The 25795-nt window shown below is 45.1% G+C and overlaps 1 protein-coding gene across 1 annotated transcript; it reads right to left on the bottom strand.

The window, feature by feature from the left end:
- Positions 1–14: 14 nt before the first annotated feature.
- On the bottom strand, positions 15–25097 carry RBM10 (RNA binding motif protein 10). Its single transcript, XM_063119546.1, has 24 exons — positions 24942–25097; positions 21037–21157; positions 19571–19757; positions 18848–19039; positions 18640–18709; positions 16150–16223; positions 14035–14121; positions 12688–12748; positions 12412–12585; positions 10750–10910; positions 9201–9298; positions 9029–9116; positions 6243–6456; positions 5983–6143; positions 5740–5884; positions 5472–5563; positions 5099–5275; positions 4120–4269; positions 3434–3499; positions 2839–3024; positions 1256–1330; positions 1055–1161; positions 777–906; positions 15–314 (listed from the first exon to the last, which is right to left on the bottom strand). Exons 2-24 carry the CDS (start codon positions 21051–21053, stop codon positions 189–191), a joined length of 2838 nt encoding a protein of 945 aa, XP_062975616.1. The 5' UTR covers positions 21054–21157; positions 24942–25097; the 3' UTR covers positions 15–188.
- Positions 25098–25795: the final 698 nt, after the last annotated feature.

Genomic DNA, 25795 nt, shown 5'->3' with positions numbered 1-25795 from the left:
AGAACTCACAGAAGTGTTTGACAATTGCATGAGGGCCAGGGGTGCACTTGATGTACAATCCTCTTGTCCATTTTAACATTTAATTTTAAAAAAAAGTCAACCAAAGGAACATTGTGTGAAAGTTGGGTGGAGGGAAACAGTCAGCAGCAAAATACTGTACAGGTGGGTGCTCCTCACAGAGCTCGCTCTCAGTCTGACTCATTGAAACGAGTTAGCATTGTCTTGTGCAATGCCTCACGGTAGGATTCTGATGCCACAGCCCCATAAGAGCTGCCACGTGCACCTAGACCAGATCCACGTACCCGTGTTGGGGCCTAGGAAAGAAGACAAAGAGACACAAAGTGGAAATCACAGACAGGCTTGCAAACTTTTATAGGAGGGAACTCTCCCCCCAGATCCACATTGTGCCTTGAACATTAGGACACCCTGTAGAACGATCTAATTTCCTTTCCTGGAATCTAGCCTCTTCTCCTCCCTGTGCAACTCTTCCACAACTTAATCCCAAATTGCTCCTCTGCATTGGCTGCCCTTATTCCTAGCTACCACGACAACTTCCTTTTCAACGGAGGGTGGGAAAAGACACAAGAACATCAAATAGTGATACATCAAATAGCCCTCCTCCCAGCAAGGCAGCTCAAGTACCTCCCGTTTCTGCAAAAGCAGTCTAGCATATGGGAAAGCGACTTGAAAGATAGGAAGACATATGGGAAAGCGACTTAAAAGATAGGAAGACATTTCTCTACGTCCACAGTAATGTGTGAGAGAGATCCTGGTACCTCAATGGGGGCGACGATACCCTGTTTCTTGCGCCCTAGCCCACTGCCCTCTTTCCAGCCCATGGCCTGTAGCATGCGGCTGCCAATATTGTCACTGCCAAGCCCGTCTCGTGTCGGTTGTTCAAAATCCCTGTATTGGGGGGGAATGAATGAAGAAGCGTGAAGGTGGTTCGACCCTCCCCTCTTGCCAGCTAAGAGCAAAGCATGAGGAGTCGTCTCCCAGTTGAGAAAAGCAGCCCATTCAAGGGGTGGGATATCTCTCTCCTAGTGGGGCTTACACAGTGGCTGGTGTTACAGCTGAATACTTCCTCTTCTTGGGTTCTGGGGGCTCAGGGACACCATACTTCTCCCTCCGCTCGGCTGCACGATCGCGATATTTCATATGCTGGTGGTCATAAAGGAAGTGCATTAGGGAAGAGGTGCTGGTCCACCATTTAATGCTCCCATCCCTGGGGCCTCCCCAGTTCCTTCCACCATACCTCTATGTCGTTTTTTTCAAGTGCCTCAAGCTCCTGCTCTGACAAGTGTGCCCGCCGATGAATTTCTAAATTTTGCTGCATGGGCGAGAGAGAACACGAAGGCGAAGTGAAGATCAAAGTTGGCATTCACCAAAGATCCCACATCAGTCCTCAGCACAGACATTTATTTCTATATTAGCATTTTATTAAAGAGTATTTATAACTTTTCCATTTTATTTCCAAAGCACATCATCAAAAAATAAAAGAAATTGTATTAGTTATGTATTTTTTTTAAAAAAGCATATAGCATGTTTCAATGTTTCTTCAATTATCTTGGATCAGAGCCATTTGGGGCTTTGATAGTGACCATTAGCACTTTGAACTAAGCCCATTCACAGAGATGCCAGCAAAGGGGATACAACAATGGAGTTAAGTGCGCCAAAAAAACTGGCTCTGATCACAAACCTGGCAACAGCATTTTCACTTGCCAAATGATGAACGGAAGGTAGTGCACGAGCACCGCATGGGAGATTTCCACAATGAATACAAAGCCAAAACACGTTGGGAGCTATCTTATAATATTGAGAGGTACTTCGCATTGACACACATTTTTTGTGCTTCGATTTGGACTTTTTGTTCTATTTCTTCATCTTAGGTGTGGCCCTGTTATTTGTTTCTGAAGCATTTTACACTTTATGAATGCCTTTCAAAGGCAGCCCCTACATAGAGCATCTTTCAGTTATTCCAACTTGATATAACCAAGCCTATGTTTTCTAGGAACAGTTGGAATTAGCACATCAACCTATGTCGTGCAAAAGCACCTCTAGCTACAGCTGCCATTTGACCATCCCAGAGCAAAGCTTCCTTCAAGAGCACATCCAAGCTTTTGCAGTTGATCCTTCAAGGGGAGTGCAACTCATCCAGATTGCTTTACCCCTATTCCTGGATCAGCCATCTAATTTATTATTTATTTATTATTGCATTTATATCCTGCCTTTTTTCCTCCAAGGAACCCAAGGCGGTGTACATAATCCTCCTCCTCTCCATTTTATCCTCACAACAACAACTCTGAGGTGGGTTGGGCTGAGAGTCTGTGACTGGCCCAAAGTCACCCAGTGAGCTTCCATGGCCGAGTGGGGACTGGAACGCGGATCTCCCAATTCCCAGTCCGATACTTTAGCCACTACACCACACTGGCTCTCTCTTACTGATCAAGAGCATTTCTATTTTATCTGGATTAAGTTTCAAATTTTTTTGTCCATATCTAGTCCCTCACCAACCTCAGACAATTCTCACAGCCTCCCCAGACATGGAAAGGACAGCTGGGTTCCATCAGCATACTGATGGCACTGCACTCCAATTCTCTGGGTGATCTCACCAGCTTCATACAAATGCAGAAGGACATGTGGGATTAGAGGGAATCTTGCAGGATGCTATAAACCAATGGCCAAAGTGCCAAGTAGAAATCCCCCAGCACCATTTTCCAAGACCTGCCATTGAGGAAGAACTAGAACCATCAAAAAAGTGCCCCCATGTCCCACACCCACCAAGCAGTCCGGAAGGGAAATATGGTAAAGAAAGCAATGGAGACATCCGTTGCATACCTTGTGCAATCCTGAGAGCTGTTGGTGACGAATAAGTGCCTCCTTGCTGGGAAATTGTCTACGACAGAGCAGGCAAGCCAGCTTGTGCCAATCGGTCAATTTCTCTTCCCGATCAGCAGCCTTCTCCTGCTCCTCTTCACTGTCACTCTCACCACTGTAAGCCGCCACTAACCCTCGGGGTGGGCTCTGCAAGTTAGGAAAGCCAGAATCTCAAAGTGGGAATCAGATCCAGAAGGTACTAACAGTGCTTCAAGGGCGTTTTTGCCTCCTTCCCACCTTCCACTCACCCACCCCACCTCCATTGCTGCAACCCAGATCACAGTGTGCCTAAGAGCAGAGAGAACGTGGACTACACCGCTCTGAGTTGTCTGAAGTACTTCTTACCATCAACCCATCATCCACACTGCATTCCCAATGAAAGATGAGGAAGAAACTCTCTCAGCCTACTTCTCTCAACGTGACTGATTCCCTCCTTCTTGAGGGGACATAAGAGCAAAAGCTCCTAGAATCCCTCCATCTTCACCCTCTACTCTGTATTCCAAGTGAAGACCCATCAGGGCGAAGCAGCAGAGAAAGATCGAATGGAGGGGCTTACCAGCCTGTCATCACCAGCAAACTTCGACAGGTCCATGCCACCATGCTGCCTCTCAGCCAATGCCCCCTGAGTACACACACACACAAAACAGACAGCATTGAGAGTAACAGAGATTTTCAGAACATTTTCCGAACATTTTCCTGATAAAGTACACTTCATTTCTATTCAGCCACCAGAAATGCTCCCTCAAACTAAACTTGGAAGGCATCACAGTCTGTGGAATAGATAAGATACAGGTGGTTCACATGCTCCTGCCCTATCAAGATAAATGCAAATAAGCATGAGTAGACAAGAGTTCATCTCTGCTTCACCTCCGCATGATTTTATTTTCCTTAAGGAGGCCCACCTCGCCCTTTGAGCATTACAGCATCATGGCAGACTCCTGACAAGAACTTCCCATGTTAACAGAGAGAAAGAGACGGGGCATGTCATCGTTGGGCTTCAGGGACACAGATCTGAGCAGCACTAGCAGAAGGAAGGCAGTCAGGACTCCAGCACAGCAACCTCTAGGCCACAACGGCACTAAACACATACTGTGAAACAGAGAAAGCAGCAAGCAAGGCTAAAGAAGCTGCCCTCAAAACCCTCAGCAAGTTTCAGGACTGCTGGTTTGTTCAGGTGTCAAGAATTAACCACAGTTAAGTGATGCACTTCTAGTCTGACTCTGGTAAAAGATAGGTCGATACCTTTTTTTCAAGGATGGCATAGCCAGCATCAGCGGTAGCTGACTCCCGCCTTTCATCCTCTCGTATGGAGGAGACTGGCTGGAAGCTGTTTTTGAAGTTCTCCTTCTGCTTGTTGAGGCTACGGGCCCAGCGCTCCATATCCTTTGCAATCTGCAGAAGACAGCCCACAAAAGAAGGGAATGATGAAGGAAATACAAGAGTTCTCAGTTCATGCTGAAAGGTGTATTATCCCGGATTGAAACTGCAAGAGGGCTGACATCCAGAACTACATCTGCACCAAGAAGGGCCCAGGAGGTTCCAGAATTAACCCTGTTCCCTTTCTCTCCTTGCCCTTACAGAAAGGAATGCTTCGCCAGTGACTGCTTCCAGTCATACCCCAGCAAGCCACCCCAGGCCATATGGCTGCTTTTTTGGCATCTCCACCACAGTAATGGGATATGCCCTTCCCTATGAAACCATTCCCCAGTTACCCAATCCAGAAAAAGAGAGGAATGTCCTGGGATGTTCATGGTGGTGCTATGACTCCTCGACATAGAGCCTTGGAAGATGACTCTAAAACAGTGGTTCTCAACCTTCCTAATGCCGCGACCCTTTAATACAGTTCCTCATGTTGTGGTGACCCCCAACCATAAAATTATTTCCGTTCTTCTCTACATGATTCATTGTCATGGGATGGTTTGCTAATGAAAATAATACATAACGATAGCTTTAATAATACAAAAGATGATACATGACATAGTTCAGTCAATACAGTTTCCTAAGACCATCGGAAATATGGGTTTTCCAATGGTCTTAGGCGACCCCTGTGAAAGGGTCGTTCGACCCCCAAAGGGGTCCCGACCCACAGGTTGAGAACCGCTGCTAAAGGGCTGTTCAAGGAGCATCAGGTGGGAGGCAGGCAAAAGTTTAGAACAAGCAGGAGCAGGAGCAGGCACAGGAGGGTACAAACAAGCAGCATGGGAAAGAGGATGGGTCTCACCTGCTGGGCTGTTTTTGTTTTATGTTTCTCCTTCTTCTCTTTACCCTCTTTGCCACTGCCACCCCCTGAACTGCTGCCATCCTTGTGGCTGTCAGATGCCTGGTCTGAAGCTGGTACGTAAGTCCGCCGCTCACCTTCCCAGTACAGATACTGCTGCGTGTGGGCATTGTAGTAATACTGGGGAAAGACATTCATACCGACTCTATAATCACACATGCCAATGCTATATGCCATCAAAAGCTGAGAAGAGAGTCGCCCCCCTTTCTGAAGACCAGACATCTCAGTATCTGCTTATAAGAGGAGACTGGCTATTCTCATCTCTTTGCTATGCCCTGAAAGAAGCAAGATCTGTCCAAAAGCAGGCTAAACTCACCTGGGAGTTAGGGTCATAGTAAAGACCAGTCAGGGGATCGTAGTAGTAGCCAGAGCTTTCATCATACTGATATGTGGATACATCAGGGACAGCTGGAGTTAGGGAGAGAGAGAAAGCGGGCGATGAATGAAATGGCAGCACCTCAACCAGAAGAGCGCACTATCTAGGGCCTGTTGCCCACCCTCCAGAGCTAGGAATACCTGGTTCCCTGTCCCTACACTAATCACATCCTCCCACCCTTTAGTGCTCCCCAGACATTGGCACTCACGATATTGTGTGTAAGGTTCTTGCCCTACAGAGCTGGTAATAGGCAGGTTGGAAGTGCTGGAGGATATACATGGAGTTGCACCGGAGGACTGAGCAGCATTAGGCACATCAGGCTTCAGCACAGCCGGTGAGACTATGGTATATGACTGAGAAAACAAAGAAAGCATAGTGGCGGTGGGGAGTCAGTTGGTAGAGAGAACATAAGCCCTGCTCTAACACACGCAGAGAACCACCCCAATTGTACCTGAGCAGTAGCAGCATTTCCCTGGGCAGAACCCGACCCTTCGGTACTGCCGGTTGGCTGGTATGCGACTGATACAGCAGCAGTCTGGCTGGTACGGGAGAAAGCCGGAAGGACAGGTACAGGGTCTATGCCCGGCACACCAGGCTCCAGAGATGCCTCGGCTACTTTGAGAGAGGCGAGACAAAAAAAGAAAGGCAGAGTCAGTCAGGGGCAAGAAAGAACTATAGACAAGGTAGAAGGAGAAGGCTGGGGTACTTTACCTCCCGCCGAGCCCTCGCCATGAATTTTGTCAGCCTTCCCAACAGCCACTGCCCCAGATGTACCAGTCTGTGATTGGGAGCCTTTCAAATAGGCTTGCGAATACATAGTGGCCTCCAATCCCTGAGCGCCATAGGCCTCATCCTGCTGGTAGTAACCATAATCTACAGTCTGCTCGTCCTGAGCAGCCCAAGCTGCCTCACCACCCTGTGATGCCTATTGGAAAGATCAAGTGAGAAGAAATCTGTTATTAAAGCAGTGGTTAAGTTTTTTTTCCTGTCAGGAAACTTACATGCCAAGATTCTCTCCCTCCCCACCACCTTTTAAACTAATGACTTTTAGAATGCTTTCCTATACTTTGTGTCTCAAAAATATTTCTTAGCCAGTTCCAAAACTTCTGAAGTGCAACAGGTTTCTATATTAGACACAAATCCAAAAAAAAAAATCATATTAGTGGCAGTGGCCCAGATCCAGACATCTCCCTGCATGAATAAGGAAGCATTTCTGCACAAGGTACAAGTGTGTGTTTGCTGATTTTTCCTGGACCAGCCAGACTGAGGGATCATGCAGAACAGGTCTGAGTGAAGGAGACTTGGAGACCTCTACACACATACCCTGAAGTGCCTCTAGATTCTACAGCAGGATCTTTGGATCCAAACACCAATGTCAGCTTCAACAAAATATTCTTATATCATCTCCAGAAGAGGCTCAGGCTTTGGCAAGCCTTCAGGGGAAAATGATTCTACAGCTGCTGAGAATGTCTCACCGGGGGCCTTCTTCACCAGAACTGAATGGACTGCTTTAACAGGACTTGTGAAAGGATACAGGGACAGCAAAAGGAAAGCATTTTCTGCTGAATTTCTGTCCTGCTCTATAGCCAAATAGTGATTTTACTTTGGGTAAATGCCTTCAGTATTCTTCGAGGGGGGATATTATCCAGAAGACAGAATGTGCTCCTGACTGTGAGAGGGAAACAATTTTAAGAGCACATTCATTTAAAAATGTATGTCCTGTATTCTCAGCCCGATGAATTTTCAAAGCAGCTGCTTTCAGGTCTGTCTTTGAAACTAAAACCAGGACTTCACCTCCAGGGCGAGGAAAGGAGTATTTTTAAAAAAATGTATATCCCACTTTTCTTTTGAAGAATTTTTTTTACAAAGGAGTAAAAACCAACAAACCCCCAAAATTACAACAGCAGCCCCCAAACAGTATTTATTTATTTATTTATTTATTTATTACATTTTTATACTGCCCAATAGCCGAAGCTCTCTGGGTGGTTCACAAAAATTAAAACCACAATAAAACAACCAACAGGTTAAAAGCAGTATAAAACAAGCAGCCTGCAGAAAAACATAGGTCATCTGCAAAGCAACGGAAAAGACACAGCTTAGTTAGCCTTCTTCACAGGCATTCCTGAGAAGTCACATTATTATTATTATTATTATTATTATTATTTATTTATTTATTTATATAGCACCATCAATGTACATGGTGCTGTACAGAGTAAAACAGTAAATAGCAAGACCCTGCCGCATAGGCTTACATTCTAATAAAATCATAATAAAACAATAAGGAGGGGAAGAGAATGCAAACAGGCACAGGGTAGGGTAAAACTAACAGTATAAAGTCAGAACAAAATCAAGTTTTAAAAGCTTTAGGAAAAAGAAAAGTTTTTAGCTGAGCTTTAAAAGCTGCGGTTGAACTTGTAGTTCTCAAATGTTCTGGAAGAGCGTTCCAGGCATAAGGGGCAGCAGAAGAAAATGGACGAAGCCGAGTAAGGGAAGTAGAGACCCTTGGGCAGGCGAGAAACATGGCATCAGAGGAGCGAAGAGCACGAGCGGGGCAATAGTGTGAGATGAGAGAGGAGAGATAGGAAGGAGCTAGACCGTGAAAAGCTTTGTAGGTCAACAGGAGAAGTTTATATTGGATTCTGAAGTGAATTGGAAGCCAATGAAGAGATTTCAGCAGTGGAGTAACATGGTCAGAGCGGCGAGCCAAGAAGATGATCTTAGCAGCAGAGTGGTGAACAGAAACCAACGGACTGATGTGAGAAGAAGGAAGGCCAGTGGGAAGAAGGTTGCAGTAGTCCAACCGAGAAATAACCAATGCATGAACAAGAGTCTTGGCAGAAGAGACAGACAAAAATGATCGAATCCTGGCAATATTATACAGGAAAAAATGACAGGATTTAGCTACTGCCTCAATATGAGGAATAAAGGAGAGCGAGGAATCAAATATAAAGCCAAGACTATGAGCTTCCTTGACTGGAGTAAGTGTAACATCATTGACAGTAAGAGAGAATGAGAGATGAGGAGAAGGTTTAGGAGGAAAAACAAGCAATTCAGATGACATTCCATAATTAAGGTGACACAACTGAGAAGGACCCGTATCTCAGTCAGAAAGGGAAGCTGGGTGAAATATTCCTCTCACGGCTCGCATTTAGTGTTATCTAAATCAGTACACCAGCATTATTTTGGAAAAATGATCTGTTTGGTTTCAGGTTTTTAACCCCTTCTATATGTTCATGCTTTGCGATTATGTCACGGTGCAGGGAAATCATGGGATGAAAGAAGAATACTTTATGCTGAACTTTCATGTGCCCTCCATAGCAGAACCACACTCACAATCCTTGGGCTGAAAATCAAATGTTTTAAAATGTGAAGTACGCTATGAATAACATATGAAATCAACAGAGATTTGGGATTAGGATGAAGCCATCCCTGTGCCCATGAGCAGTTCTCCCCACTATCAATCCCCTAGCCCCACTCTTCCCCAGTCGTAATGTCACCTGTGAGATAGCCCACTGTGCAGCTGCAATGGCAGTGCTGGCTACAGAAGCAGCACTGATTCGGTTGCCATCTGATGAACTCATGTCCCTGCAAAGAGACATAAGAGTTGTTAGTGAAGTTGCCTACAGCAGCAGAAGGCCCTGTACTGGACAAATCATCCGTTCTACTCACCGCTTGGAACCTTTGGCAAACTCCACATTAATTGTCTTGCCATCAATGTTCAATGGTGGATGCAGGGCTTGGAGGATCTGCAGCAACTGAGCTGCCTCCTGAGACACAGAAAAGAAAGAGGAATGAGACCCTGAGAAAAAAATGGATTGGCACCATACACCAACTTCCCATGCAGGTATTCTGAAGCCTTGGATAGCAGTCCCTGTCCCTCTTGCCCTCTACTATTCCACTCATAGCACCTCACTCCCAAGAATACCCATCTTGCCTACCCGTCAGCCTATCATGGACCACAGAGACTTCGAAGTCCTCAAGCCAGTTTAAGACTAGAGAAGCACATGGGCTGTTGCATTACAGAAGCCTATGTAGTTGCTCAAATTCCTGTCTAATAAGTATGCTCTTAAAAACAAAATCAGCCACCAGATTTCCCTCTGGTTATATTACATGGTCCTTCTTTAAAAAAATAAATAACCTGGTTAGTATTAGATTCAGATTTTGTTCTTAAACATACTGAAGTATACAGCTGTAGTCTCTGAAAACTGAATCCGTGACTCTGTATCAGCAAACACATTGGCCAGGATCCAGAGAACCATGAAACTAGTCCCAAGAGCCCAAGATAGGCTATAAGCACAGTCTTTCCTCAAGCAGCCTCCCTTTCCCCTGTGCCACATTTCTTTTGAAACAGAATTTCAAAAGCATCCTATGATAGGGCATGAAGGCCAGCTGTTTAAAAAAAAGGTGGGGGAGGGAGGGAGCGTCAAAAATCCACAGCAATCTCTCCATCCATTATTATTATTATTATTTATTTATATAGCACCATCAATGTACATGGTGCTGTACAGAGTAAAACAGTAAATAGCAAGACACTTTTATATCAATAAACTGAGGCCTTCTTTTCTATTTAGAAGAACAAATTATGAGGAAAAATAGCTAACACCATTGCAACTGCTCTGCCCCTTAACTACCAGCCTTTCCTTTGGGCACTTTATAAGCCTATATCATTTTTCTTGAGAGGGTCTTTGAGAGTGATGTATAATCAGAGCTGAACAAAATCATTTAATTCCCTCCTCCCTGCTCTTTAAGCAGATAATTCTGTAGTGCAAATGGCTGCACAATTCTGGGTTGTGCTCCAAGGTTGCATAAATGGCTTTAGTTAGTTGCAAACCACTATAATTGCTATAGCAATCAATCAATATGCATGTTTGCTCATGAAATGAATGAACTGCAAAATTAGACATCTGAATTAAGTCAATCCATCCTACCCTTGCAGTTCCTCTTTTTCTTTTCTAAAGGTCTTCAGTCCCAGTCAGGTGAAGGTAGATGAATGGATATTAAGAAGGCCGGGTGTGGGGTGGGGGGAGGAGTCATTTTGGACCCACCGGTTGCAGTTGTTGAATTGGTTCCTACAGCCTCTTCCTGGCCTCCCCCAAGCTAAAAGCTCAACACTACCAACCAACCTCTTTATTTTAAGCTACTAAATCACCTTCCTGTAGATCCGTCTTCCCACCAACAGCCCAGATTGGAACTCTAACAAGCTGCTCGTGGCACTCACCACAATGGTGGAGAGCTGAATGAAAGCAAAACCACGGTTGAGTTGTGTCTGCTTGTCTTTGATAACACGGACGTTCGATGACGAGAGAACAGCATATGGTGCCAAGGCACTTAAAATGGAGTCCATCGTACTATGAGGATTCAGATTCCGCAAGATGATGGCTGTCAAAAGTAACGAACAGCATGATAGTTAGGACCCTGACTCTTTCAGCCTCCCCAGAACTCTCATCCAACGAGATGTAAGAATCTGCACAGCTCAGAATGTAAACTCAGAAGTTTAACACCACTTCAATGGGGTCTATAGAATCTTGGCTTCTTTGTTTAAAAGGAAAGATCTAGTTTCTGGCCTTTATTGTTGCAGAGAAAACCTGAAAATGCATCAGCCGCTGCTGCTAAATATAGAGAGAAGGCACATATATTCAGAGGCTCAAAGAGCATTGTGAAAACGCTTTGAGCTCTCCTTTTAATGTACATGTGGTTGTGTAGCATATCTGTGAACTGAGCACTGCTACATACTTCACCGCTTCAGCATCTCATGCTGGGGAACAAAATGCCCTGCAACCAGTTGCCAAAGATATGAGGAGGTTACATTGTTTCCATTTCAGGCACCTGGCTGCAGGAGGTTTTATTTCTCAGCAGCAACCGCAGGAAGCAGTGGCAGTGTGGGGGCACATGACCAATCAAGGGAAGAAAGGGCTGAGCTGTGGGCCTCTTCTTCCCTGCTCGCTCGCTTTCCCCATCGCTACTGCTGCCACCGCCTCCTGCAGTTGCTGGAGAAAAAAGCACCCCATATCAGGTAACCAGCTGTGAGGTGCTTTGTCTTCAACAGAAGGAGAGGGAGGCAGCTGTGACAAAGCAACCAGGCAACGGCTGTAGCATATACTAGCATTCGCTGCTATGCAACAGCTACATGTGTATTAAAAGCAGAGCTCAATTTTTAATGCAACTGTCTTCATCCATGGTGCCCAGGCGAAGTCTTCACTCAGCACAGCTCTAAGTCCACATTTTCCTACCTTTACAGACTGATATCCGTCCCCCCCCTGCACTTTTCCACAAGTTCCCACAGATTATTTTCAAATCTTAGACAAATAGAATAAAAATTCCAAATCATGCCATCACTAACTCTCTGGAGCAATTCAATTTACTCCAATAGAGGAATGTTGTTTTTGTGCTCAGTTTTTGGGAGGGCTTTTTAAGCATAAGGATTCAAATTCTACAACAAAGAGATCCAAATCCCACCAGCATATTCCCCTTCTCCTCCACTACCACCACCACCACCCATATTCCATTCAAATTTACCAGATTACTCCCCTCTCAGACCTAGAAATCATACCCAGGAGTCCAGGCTCTCAGACTAATTAAACCAACTAGATTCCATTCTAGAGCCAAATCAGGACTACCACCTTTATACCTAAACCTTACATGCTGCCTGTCTACAGTACCATTAAGATAGTTAGGTTGCCATGGATTCTCCGGGGTACCTTAACGTTGGTAATTCAATGAGGAGGTCAAGAAGTCTAACAAGACGTTCTCAACAGCCTACTACTACTACTATAATTTGCAGTTACACTGGGAAGACACTATAAAAACTAAAGTGGTTTAGGTTTGATTGCCTCAGCTACATATCTGAAAATCTCACATTGCTTGCAACCTCCATACTCACTGTCATTAGCATTCTCTGCACAAGGTTCAGACATCTGGGCCACTGGCTGAGTTGACAGGGCTGCCGACACCTGGTATGGCTGCGGGAGGGGCAGAAGGCCTTGGCTGAGTTCACGCCCTGACAAAGCTACTAGCTGGTCCAAGCGACTACCAGGGGGTAGCTTCTGCTCAGCTTCTGTTAAGAGGTGAAGACCCATAAAGGAGAAATAAATAAAGAGAGAGGTCTCTATGCTGTAGGCAACCACTGAGCTAAACAGGACCAAGACGATAAATTTACCAGATCTGGGAATGCCACACTTGAAGCACTTCTCTCTGCGCTTGAAATTCTGCACTCCACACTGTTAAGAAAACAGACATATTTTACCTTAAGTTTTTAAGAAACCTTTATATATGACAAAACCCTGTAATAGGTGTGTTCCTATCATGTTCTGCTCCTTATTACAAAAAAACAACACCCTAATACCTGCTAGTACGCTGCCTTGATTACATGCCTTTCCTGCATTTTTTGCCTTGATGGTTGTGAAAAAAGTTGAAAAGCAATGAAAAATACTTGGCACAATCTCAGAAACTTGTGCTTTGTCATTACTAGCCAACCTTTCTGGGTTCACTGTACTTCATTTATTTCCAGTTGCAGCAATCACTGCCAAAAGCATTCTAAATCCTGCTCTTGGAAGTAGAATTCAAATAAGCAAATATATTTAATTTGCCTACTTGAGTCTGATCATGGAACTTGGTTTTCCTCAATGCAGAATTCTGAGTTTATGCACAGTATTGTCTATTTCCTAGGCAGCTCTTGTGTCTGGAAGAAACCACTCAACGCTGCTCTATAGCAGAGCCCCCATTCCTTCTCTCAGCACCCCCAGCAGCATAGCACCCTCTGTGGCATTACAACCCATAAATCAGTTCCCTATTTTGTAAGTCTATTGTGTTTAGAATGTTGACCTGAGTGGATAGAGATTGAATATCTTAGGAGGGGGGAGGAGGATATATAAGGAAATGACTGAGGTGATGGGGTGTGTTTTTAAAGTACTTTGGTTCGAATTAGAGGATCAGGGTAAAGAAGGTTGTCTTTTGAGTGTAGCGTGCAGATAGTCAGTTAGTGTATATTAAACAATCCTGATAATAAAGAAAAGTCAAGAGTGAAGGTGTGAGAGAAAGGAAAGCGTGTATGAGAAGAGAGAAAGGATTAGATGAGAGGTTTTAACAAGGGTCTGAAAAGTTTTATTATGAAACAAAGTTTGTGAACATTGAAATAAATTTGTATTCAGTTTGTTTTACTACCACAAAAATCCCACGTGTCTCTTTGGCATTTATAATCTGCAGTTATATACATATAACACCCGTTCTGGCATTAATTCACCATCAGCACATATAGTTCACAGCACATTATTTTATTCCTGAAATTATTCCTGTTTAACCCTTTCTCCACATAGTTTGTAGAAAGGTGGTGTTTGTCCCTCACCTCAGGCTCATAAAGTGGTGGTGCTTAGCTTGAGCAGGGAGTGTCTGCGGACAGGCCTGTTGTAAAGAGCCTGTGTCGTGGCACACCCTCACATTTCCCACATCTACTGCTCTAATCACCACATGGTAGCCTCCTTTCATATACTGATTTCACAGCAGGTACCTTACTGCAGAGCCAGTCCTCATTGATCTTGGGTTTAGGGTCACTGTAGTGCATGGAGACCTTCTGGCCAAGGATGGTGAGGGAATGCTGCAGGGAGAGAAACACTGCAATGAGACTCTAAAGCAGAGGTGTAGAGCAGGTGCCCATCACTGCCGCAGCAGAAAGAAGGAGAGGTTCAAACCCTTCAGCTGAATGGATGAGGGTGAGGGAGGGAAGGGAGCATAGGCTGAGAGAGGTTTGGAGCTTGGCTACTTGGCTAGCACACACCTAATCTGGCCGACAGAGGCACCTGTCTCTACTCAAGGCACCAGGACGTCTGGCTGCTGTGATGGAGGGAGAGTGTGTCGGAGAGAGACAGAGAGAAAGATGGAGAGAAGGAGAAACAGACAGAGAGAATGCAGCCGTGCTCCGAGACACCACCATACAATACCTCTATGCCACTAGAATGACCTGTCTTGATCTTCTGTCCCGCAAGCTAGAAACATGTATTTTTATTCCCTCCTCCCAACTCACAGCCACTAAGCCCCCACAAAGGGCACCTTCTCCTAGCTAGACACCACTCCCTCATTCAGTACAAGTCTCGGCTAAGCTTATGTCGATTTCCATTTAAGGGCATGCTTGGAGGAACACCGAAGGTTCTGGTTACAAGTCTGTTCAAAACGTGAAAACATTTGGGAGACCTAGGATAAGTTTTTAAGCTACATACAAATCCCCAGATGTTCAATAATTGACTTCCTACGCTATTCTGCCCACACATACAACCCCAACTTAATTGCTTGTTTCTTTCTGAAGTGGCCTTCAAGAAGTACTGCTATATTCAACTGTAGGCTTTCCACGCCTGGCAAGGGCATCACACAATTACCAGGCCACACACTGCCTATGAACTAGAGAGCTGAGCCAGACCATTTCCCAAAAACATTTGCTAGAAGCTCCTGAGTCAAGGCCTCATAGCCTAGAACCTTGTTCTGACAGATACAAGAGCCTTGTCTACTTCTAGACCACTGCCATACTTCCGAGATAAAACACTGTCACTTTCACACACTTGTATGGATAGTGCTTCACCCACACCTGCCTGTTTTCCTTATTTTTGCACACCCCTCCCACATCCGGAGCAAAGTGCACAATCTCAACCATGCCAGGGCTACATGTGTCAGCTCCCACTGGGGATGCGCACACACGGCCCAGCTACACCGCCAACACAAGAGAACAGGAGGAGGAGGAGAAGATGGCAGAGGCAACTGCCACGACTGCATAAACACTGGAAAACCCAAACAGTTTTGGGCTACGAGTGCATTTTCACCAACTTTATGGCTGTTTGGAAATAAGATTACAGTTTGAAGCTTTGGTCAGAACAGATACAGTTTGGGTTTAAAAGTTTTGCCTGTAGCCATTCACACCTCTACTGTGATCCTACAGTGGTGGAGAGAACATAGGGTCTCGCATAATGGGCTGTCAACATAGAGCTGCTGTGAAAAAGGAGAAAAGTCCTCCTAGGAAAACTTCCATCCTACATTCTGACTGCAGTGTAAGAGAACTCACACCCCTGTCACAACTTCTGGCTGAAAAACCAGCTGGCCAGCTTTCACGTCTATCGAGACTGTAACTAGGACTGCTGGAGCCTTTGTCACACTGAGGATCATGCATATTTCCAGAGCAGGAGAGAGCACACAGGAGTCTGCCCTAGTCCTGATTTCTTTCTACCAGGAACTCCCCCAGCCCCCCACTACGGTGGATCAAAGCTCCCCCACTCAAATTGCTAGACCTCATTCTTCTTCCCGACATGATAATCAAATCCTGACGCTAACCCACTGCCTGAGTTGTTAATGCCACTAAGAAGCCCTGACTCCTTGTGTCCCTTCTCTAACACACTAGAACCCCTTTTTCAGGATTTGAATAGACCCCCCAGAAGTTAAACTCCCAGTTCCCGCTACCCTACTTTGATTCCTGGGACTGAAAACAGTGCAGGATATCTGATTCTCAAACCTAAGACCTCTTCCCCATCCCCCTTCAGTGATCCCTATGGGGAAGGCGGCTGGGGCTTGTCATATGAACCAGGTGTTTGGATTGGTCATTAACAGTAGCAGTACTTGTGGGTTTCAAGTGCAGCAAAGCAACCTGATTGGCTTCCATCCATCGTGTAGCGTCCTGCAAGTGATTAAACTCGACGAAGGCGAAGCCCCGGCTCTGACCTGGAGGACAGCATTCAGATACAGACGCAGTGTGTTAGTCAACAGATCCAGCCAACATCACGCACCCCTGTCGCTGTACCAAATGGGGCGAGGGCAGGGTGCGGGGGAGAAAACAGGGGAGGGTGGAAAGGCACAGAAAGGTCACCCTAGTTATAAAGTGGGGTGGTACGGACTCAGATGCTGGTCACAAAAAGGAAAGCACCTGCTCTTCTGATGATCCTAAACAAGACATGTTTCTGATACCTGAACCTCTAGATGTTCTTTCTTTCCCGTAGCTGGGAACAGAACAGTGGAGTTCCAACTCCCAGTCCAGTGTCTTTATCAGTCAATTCATAGTACCTCCAGAGGGCACAAGGGGTTGGTTGACAGAAGTGATGGCTCCAAGCAGATTGAGTCCTACCATTTTTGCTAGCACTAATATTTTCTATATTCTACCTACCACTTTTTCATAGTGTAAGAACAGCTGTTTCAAAGCATCTGTGCAGGCGGCTCCTTCTTAATGCCACATTATGGTACTTGTGTCTCTAGCCTCTGCAAGCTGCAGTGCCTGCTTAGCTTTGGGAAGAGCTCCCCCCAAAAACCCCACCTATCACATAAAAGCACTGTTAGCAAGGGGTCCAGCAGCTACTGTATCTTCAAGAGATACAAAGCTGCAGTGTAGTGGGCCAAAACCTGAGAGATTGGGGTTCAAAACCCAGCTCATCAATAAGACTCACTGGATGACTTTGAGTCACTCTCTTAACCTCATTGTCCCATCTGTACAACCAAAGTAGTGCCCTCATTCACAGAGCTGTTGCAAAGAAGCATGAGATAAGGAATGTTACCTGCCATAGATCTAAACACAAACACAAGTAACATCATGTGCCTAGGTTGGAAGAAGGACAATACAAACCCAGAGAAGGGGTACTAAATTCAGCCAACTAAAATGATTAGCCTTTCCCCCAGTATCAAATACTGGAATTAAGCACAATGTTGGTAGTCTATGAAATGGTAGGTTATTCTAGTATGGTAAACAACACATTTAAAGGAAACTAAACAGACACAGACAACAGCAGTCTGCTAAGGGTAGTTCTCAAGAGATTACAACGCTCTGGGGGCTTTTTTATCCTCAAGGTCTGCAGGTTCCTTGTGAAATGGGCTTTTCATAAATAGGAATGTATTGCATTTTTGTTTGCTTCTCTCAGCCTTTGGCTGCCCATGGAAGCAGGGTGCCTTTCTGTACCCTCCATCTTGCAGTACCTGCCAGCCCTTTTCAGGCCTGGTACAACACAGGGCAGATACAGAGAACTATAGTCACATATACAACTTGTTTTTAAAAAGAAAGAAAGAAAAGATACACAACCCTAACTCATAGGCAGCAAATGTCCGTGTGCGAGATATGTAGGGGGAACCCTGCAAAGAAGGAGTGCACTTACCTGCTTAGTTTAATACTTTATTCTAAAAACAGTTCTAAGCTATAGACTGGATACAACCTGACAGTTTCTCCTTGGAGCAAGCTAAATGGATCTTTTGCCATCCTTGCGCTTTTCAGTGCCACCCCAACCTGTTTTCCTTAGTGTAGGCCTGCACAATTTATGGTCCACCAAACCAAAAAAGCTCATCAATCAAGTACTGTGGTCATACAGGTGCTTGACAACCCTCCCTTCATCCCATAGACAGAACACCCACCCCGTCCCAGAAGGTTTATCCAATTCCTGGTGGGCCACATCTGTCAAGAGGGCTACATTCAACTTGGTGGATCAAAAATTGTATAAACTGCCTTAGTATCTGTTCCATCAGTACTGCTCTTAAAAATGAACCTATCTTAGACTGCAAAGATCCAAGAAAGATCCCTGCTATCTGTTCAAATATGGCCAAATGAAAGACACTGCATATATCCAAAGGGGTTGTCCTCATCCTTCATCACTGTATTTTTGTTTCTTACCCTGAACAGAGAGGTCAAGCGAGAAAGACAGAAGCCAAAGAAGAACTGATCTTCATATGGAAAGAAGTATACAGCTACTAGTTCTCAGGAGGCTCATACATTCACAGAGTGCAGTGAAGCTCGGAAAAGAACAGGATCGAGAACTAGGCCCATGCCTCAAAGTTCTGCTATTTTTTTCAGGCCATTCACATAGCAGTGGAGCTACCAAGTCCCAGGCTTGCAGGATACTGATGACACAAAGCTACAATAACACTTTAGGGGGTACTTCTCAATCCATTGCTGACATCTGAAAGCCTGATTGATCCTAAATGCTGTAGGGGAATGTACACAGCAGAGACCACAACTACATCTTTAACGCCACAGGGCAAAAGTGCTCCACATGCACACACATCTGGTATACCACACTCTAGTTTGAAGTGTGTCACATGGTAGGTGAAACACTACAGCCATACCACGAGAAGGGACAAGATAGAACTGTGAACGGGAGCTCACCTGAGGCTTTATTCCGCATCAGCCGCACCTCACGGGGCTGGAATCCATGTGCCTGCAGCTGGGCCCGGATCTACAGAGGCATAGGGAGAGTCAACAATACCAATATTAGGGTGCATTAAATAGAGAACAGTCACTGGAAGAAAGAGTCAATCATGAGTTACTGCAAGAACCCAAGAGATGTGCCTCTGAGCTCAAGCGTCTAACATACATCATTCTCAGTGGCAGATTGGGGCAACATCCTCAGCATGATGATACTGCTAGCTTTCTGTTCTTCCTCTTCTTGCTCAGTTCGGTAGTCCTGGTCCCGGTAGTCGCCATCACCAGGAAATCCTAGCTGCTCACTGGGGCTGTCTCGTTTTCTACGCTGTGTCTCTGATCCAGAGGAGGCCTCGTAGGAATCCTGGGCAAGAACAGCACAGAAGACGCAGGGTAGAGAGGCAAGACTGAGCTTGACAGTGAAGAGGCCAGTCCTGCAGACCAAGGCCTAGCCATTTCCTATTAAATGTCCTGGCAACCACAACACCACCAGTTGCCCTCCTCTGCCTACAACAGTATCAGGATAAGCACTCCTCCAAAGACACACAATGGCTTTTGTTGCCCGATTGCTCCCACTTGGTTCCTCCTGCAAGTGGGAGCATCTAAACAAACCACAATCTTCCATCCATGATTTCCTTATCATTACATGTGAACCAGGAACTCTGGCTTGTCTCTCCCCAGACAAGTCAGAGTCATAAGCCAACAACAAACCATGCCTTATGATTCTGGCTTGTCTGGGGAGAGACAAGCTAGTATTCTCAGTCTGCACATAACAAACAAACAATGGACAGAAGGGCTGTGGTTTGGTTAGCTATTCCTGCTGGCATTCCACCCTTCTAGAAGAAGGAAGTCCCAAAATGGACAAGCATCTTCCAAGAGACTCATCCCAACTTACCTCCACACTGTGTTCCTCAGAAGAATCATCATAGTCATTGGTAGCCTCCTGGCTGTTGAAATCTCGCATGTAGGAGCGATAATCCATATCTCTGTAGTCGTGGTCCCTCTGGTTCCGACCTTCTGAGCCTTCATCCTGGCTCTGGTCAACTGCACCATACCGACCTGTCCGATCCCCACGACCACCTCTAGAGTGTATAAAATGAAGGTAATCTACTGAGAATTATACAGAGGCATCAGTGCCAATAATGACAATGAGGGGAAATTATCCCCTATTAAGCCACTTTGTCAGGGCTCCCTAAGGCCACCACTAAAAAGCACAAGAAAGAACTCACAAAAGTATTTTCTTGAACAAGCCAGGCGCTTGCCATCTGTTCTCATAAAGTAAATACTAAAAGGAATTTCCCCCCAACCTCAGAACTTGCATTAAAGCAAGGATGGGGAACCTGTGGCCCTCTAAATGTTTAACTCTAGCTCCCATCATCCTCAGTCAGTATGGCCAATGGTGAGGGATGTTGAAAGTTGTAGTCCAACACCATTTGCCACGCCACAGGATCCCCACACCCTGCACTAAAGCCAGCAAAGGAACAACAATTTGGTTACCATCTAAAGAACTTTCATGTTAGGATGCAGATGTTAAATGAAACTAACATCTAAAGTGTAATAGCTGGGGAGTACCACGGAACCCTCACTGCACCTATGTCCTGACATCTAAGAGCTGTTTCATAAGTAACTGTTCTCACATGCAATTCCAGTAATGTTTGCTTGGATGCAAAAGTCATGTGAGCAAGATCAATAATGTATTTCCTTCCCACCCAAATGGCTCCTATACTGCAGTAAATTGTTCCAGAGTCTACTGGCAGAGTGCAGTGTAAATAAGACTATCCTTCCCTGCTGCATTTAGATAACAATGTCTAAACACTCTAAATAGGATCCAGTTATTGAAGAAATGGGATTCCCCAGCTGTGCTAATGTAGGTAAGGCTGTGCATGCAACAGCTCCCCAACATTACCAACCCCTTCCTATAGCTGCTTTCTGTAGAACTTGGATACATTATGAACTTTGCATTAAACCTTTTTCTTTACATGAAAAATAATGGAGGGAAATGAGAGTTAAAAGTTTATTCACATGAACTAACAAACTAAAAAACCTTCTTCTTATGTTGCATGACAGCATTCCTCAGCAAGACTTTATGGTATGTGCAGCTCAGGACACAAGGGTTGACACTCCACCCTCTTTGTTGCAGCACTGTGCTCTCCCACTGCCCCAACCACTGCTAAAAGAAATGCTGAACTCATTGGTAACGAAAGAGAGATTGCTCTTTAAGTTTCCACCTAATTTTCAACACAGCAAAGCAAACCTAGATAAGCCTAGCAATCACTGTAACATCATTATCTGCTTCCCCAGGAATAAAAGAGAGACCTTATGTTTTCCCAGGGCCCTGAAGAAATTGAAGAAATACTTTACCTCCTCTCATAGTCCATTGCTATCTGCGAAGTGCAAGCGTTTCAGGAATCTCCTAATGCCAGGCTCTTCAGTGGGTGGCTGCCATTCCAGTACGTCATAAGAAGTGGGATCTAAATTATCACTGCAGGGAAAATAGAAGAACTCAGCAATGATTTTAGAAACACACTTTTAGATAATAGCTTAATAATAATAAGCATCCTTTTTAAACCAGGTATCAATGTCCTTATAGCTTCAAATGTGCATATACATACCTCATCTTATCTAGTTATTTTTCAGACCTGCCATTTCCCCCCATAGTGTTAAAATACAGTTCCACAGTTTCATGGGTATCCTAAGAATCAACCACTTCAGCTTTACAAATGCCTATATTGACATAAATACTGAACCAATCTGACATCTCAAATTTAGACACACTCAAGCTTATTATTAGATTAATCACTGAGACTCATACTCAAAAATATTTGGTCTCATTTTCCTTGAACGTTAGACAAGGACAATATCATTAAAACCACTAAACACATCAGATTCCTTCGATTTACAGAAAATCAAGATTATAATTCCAAGCTCTTGGAAGGGAGCAAGTTCTACTAGTTTAAACAGGTGTGCCTAGCAACCAAGATTCTACAGATATATTCTTAGCTTTGAAACTGACTGGCTGTATGACCTTGATCACGTCATTATTGTGTCTATCAGAGATAATTCTCTTCTGTATTTCAGAGGTTTGAGAGAGATTTAGAAAGATTTATGGGTCTAAAGGACGTTAAGCCTCAACACACAAAGCCAACATGAATACAGCAAGAAGTAAATTCCTTTATAAGCAAAGTGTTCTCCCCCATTCTCATGTTAAAGCCCAGGATTAATTACATTTTTTAGAGACAACAATCACTTACAAAAATAAAAAGACAGTCTGTGAGCTTACAGCATAGACGAATAAACACATTTAAGGCAACAGAAAATTACAAATTGCTCATTCCCTCTACAAGTGCCATAGCAGGCTTCATTTGCTACCATATCGTACAGCATTAGACAGACTGCACACATCCAAACACACTACTCTCACCCACATACAAAATCTGCTGCTTTACTAAAGACTTATTTTATTTATTATAAATAAATCCCTCAGTCAAGCTAGAAAAGGAAGATATAAGAAAAACACAAACTAAGGTCACTGGATTTAATAGAGCTGTGACGCAACACAGAATGAAAATCCATAGTAGTGCAGTGCCTATAATAGGCCAATAAAGTTATTGCACCAATGAGGATTTTGGATTTCTTTTATGGTCAACATGGCTACCTTTATTTGGGAAGGGGAGCTGTAACAAAGATTCAGTGTCCAATAATCTATTCTGAAGACAAAAATAACATTTTAAAATTACCCATTATCACCACCACCTTATACTCATGCACACTTGTTAAGATGTGAAGCATGCTGTAAAGTCCTATCCATTCCACTTGTTCCAACTAGTTCCACATAGCAGTTATTATGGAAAGGATGATGGCTGTAATATTTTTATCATTGCCTATCAACACAACTATAGGAAAAAGCTGCAGTACCTAAAGATTCATTTAGAAGAGAAGCTGGGTTAATCTGCTGCAGCAAAACAAGGTCAGGTCTAAGCCTGCTGTCCAACAATCTGAGTCACTGCCAAAGAGTTGCAAAGTGTTTGGGGGTGGAGGTGGGGGGAGGCTCCAATTGGCAGTGGAGAAATTAGTGTTTGGGTACCAGAGGCAAGTGTTTAAACCTTCCTCTGCTTGCTGCTTTCCCCCTGCAGTTCTTAAGCTAGATAAAAAAAACTATTGGAAAAGCAGAACTTAGCACAATGTTAACAAAAGTTCTGTGCAAAAGAGAATACACTACTCCACAGCAATCTTCCATCTAATGATGTATATCCAATTTTGCCCTTGTTATTAACAGGCATATTAGCTCAAATGTTTAATTTATTAGGGATTAGAAGAGACCTTCCCCAACCTCGTACCCTCCAGAAGTGTTGGCCTCCAATTTCCATCATCCTCAACCAGTACAGTCACTTGGTATGCTGGATAGGGATTATAGACATTGAAGTCCAACTCTTCTGGAGGGAAGCTGATTGGTAAAGGATGGGTTAAGGTGCAATCCTATCTGATCCATCCTGGGTACTCATAAGCCTCCAAACTCCAAGGCTTACTAGTATCCAATGCAGGGCAGGAGAAGCCTCACACCTCCTGCTCTGCATTTTAGCTAGACAGGTGATTTCACCTGTCTAGCAGAGGCTTCGGGGAAGTGGAGGGAAGGAGGTGGGAGCGACCATAGGATTTGTCATACGGCTGCCACTCTAGTCTCCTCCCCGCCCCCAGGAACATCTCTTTTTCCCATCTTTGTGCTCCATTTTTTGAGTGCAAAGAGGTAGGTGCCGCAGTTCTCTCTGCTTGCTAGGAGGGGGCAGGGAAAGGGAGCAGTTTCCTGGTTCCAAGCCCTGTCTACAAGCTCAGTCAGGAAACCAAACAATCCTATGTCCCCTAGACACTGTCTAAAGACATAGGATTGCTCCCTCAGAGTGTCAAAGTAGGCATCATTGGCCATGCTAGCTGGGACTAATGGGAGCAACACATGGAGGGCCAGTGGTTCCCCACCCCCTGCTTTAAAGGTTAACACCAGCACTTGTAATAAGTACCACCCAAAGCGATAAATGGATAGTACTATCCAACTATGCCTCCTTAAGGGAGAAGTCTAGTAAATATCATAGGGCATATACAAAGCCTCATAACAGAAATATATCAGGTTTCACATCTTGTAAGAGTAGCTGTCCACTACTGACCTCAAATTCACTATTTTTTAACAACAACAACACTTCAGAGAAACATCCCAGCATGAGCTTATTGAACTAAACTTTATCAGCTAAACTGAACTATATTAATTCAAGCTGTAGTCAAGTCCAGGAATTTCTTTTTCACTACAGTTACCAAATCAGCTCAGCAAGACTAGAAGATTGTATTTTCACTAATTACTGTGACTGTAAGCCTGTTGCGGATCATGACTGTGGTGACCCCCCAATGACTAACACATTTAGGACATCTATACATGTTTAGATAGTAAAAAAAAAGGGCCTAGAACTCCTAGCTGGGAGTTACCTGACTTTTTTCCTGTCTAATCATGTGCAGGATTGCACTCTTAAATACCAATATGCCACAATATGATTGTTAACCATTAAGAAGTTACAAGACTTTTTATTGTTATCTTGGATACACATAAACGTCACAGGCCCAGTGGATCTCTTGCATTTCATGGCTCTTTTAGCCCCACTGTTTACCCCTTCGTACCAAAAATGGATTGTATCTAATGTTACTCCTTCAGAGTTGACTCATTGAAAAGAGTGGGTCTTAAGTTCAACTACTGAATACAACCCAATGTGAGTGTGGGCAACCGGTGCCAGGACGCTTAAGAGAAGGCTTCATCCCCGAGGCGAGAGTGGGGTCCGGTCCACAAAAGTGCATGTCACAATAACAGTTTGAAGTCGCAACATCACTCCTTGCTGGTCTTGGGTACACCGAAATGTCGCCGACCTACTGAACCGCTTGCCGTTCACGGCTTTTTTGCACCCCGCCACTTACACCCTCCACCCCACCCCGTGTCTTCAAACGGAAGAGAACACTTCAGGCATCCCAAATTAAGTGGGCTCTGGAAAGCACGAAAGCTTCGGCCACAAATCAACCCGCTGGAGGTTTAAAGAGCCACAAGGCACCGGGTGGCCTGTCGGTATCTCTACGGCGAAGCCTCTCCTCGTCGAGGCCCATCACAATGAAGCACACCGCACCTCCGAGGCCACGGCCTGTCACGCCAACAGCCAGACCGCCCCCCTCCTTCTCAACTCTCCGCAAAGGCCCGCCTTCTCCAGCGCGTCCGGCCTCTCCTCACCGCCCTCGCTCACCTGGCCAACGCTTCCCTACCGCAAGAAGCGGATGAGGACGGGATTTACCCCTAACGCAGCTGCCGGGCCACACGACCCGCCTCACAAAATGGCGGCGGCGGCGCCTGTGCAGCCTCCTCCTCCCCCTGGCTCTGCTCGTCACCACCGTCGTCGTCGGTGACACCGGAGCGTCCGACCGCCTTCCTCCTCTTCTCCCCCTCCCGGCGAGAGAGTGAGAGAGCGAGGACATGCATTGGCCCGTGTCATCCCAAACAGCCGCCCACTTTGTGACAGGATTGGCGGAAGCAGTCTGCCAATCTGCGCTCGCCTGGACAAGTCATAGGTCCCTTCCCCGAGTCGAACAGGGCCGAGTTACTTCCCCTAACGGTGACATAGTTGCATGGTACTGCACATTTATCATTATGGACATTCCCGTTAACTGAGACAGGATCGACACTGTTTATAACAGTAGTGACAACCGTTGGGGCCAGGACTCACTCCATATACAATTTTCAAACCGTTTTCAAAGTATCATATCCTGTAGATCTGGCCTTTGTCAGCCAGTCACGTTGAGCAGGGAGGGGCGGGCCAAAGAAGTCACTAACAATGGGCTCCTATATTTGCCTACTCAGAAGTAAATCCCACCGAGTTCAATGGGGTTTACTGCCAAATCGGCAGGCTTGTCCAGGATCAAGTTCTGGATGGCTGTTGTTTTCCCATTCAGCAGCACGGGCATTCAGCAGCAGTACCTTCAATGCATGGGGACTCTCACTAGGACTACTCAGGTTCTCAGACATGGGAGATAACTTAGGAGCAGCCAGTAGTCTGCTGTGTTCCTCACCCCCACGAGGACCCAGCTGCCTCCCACCACTGTA

The sequence above is a fragment of the Elgaria multicarinata genome, chromosome 3 (assembly GCF_023053635.1).
Source record: "Elgaria multicarinata webbii isolate HBS135686 ecotype San Diego chromosome 3, rElgMul1.1.pri, whole genome shotgun sequence".
NCBI lineage: Eukaryota > Metazoa > Chordata > Lepidosauria > Squamata > Anguidae > Elgaria > Elgaria multicarinata.
Note: the sequence above shows the minus strand (reverse complement) of the source record. Positions and strands in the feature narration are given on the sequence as shown.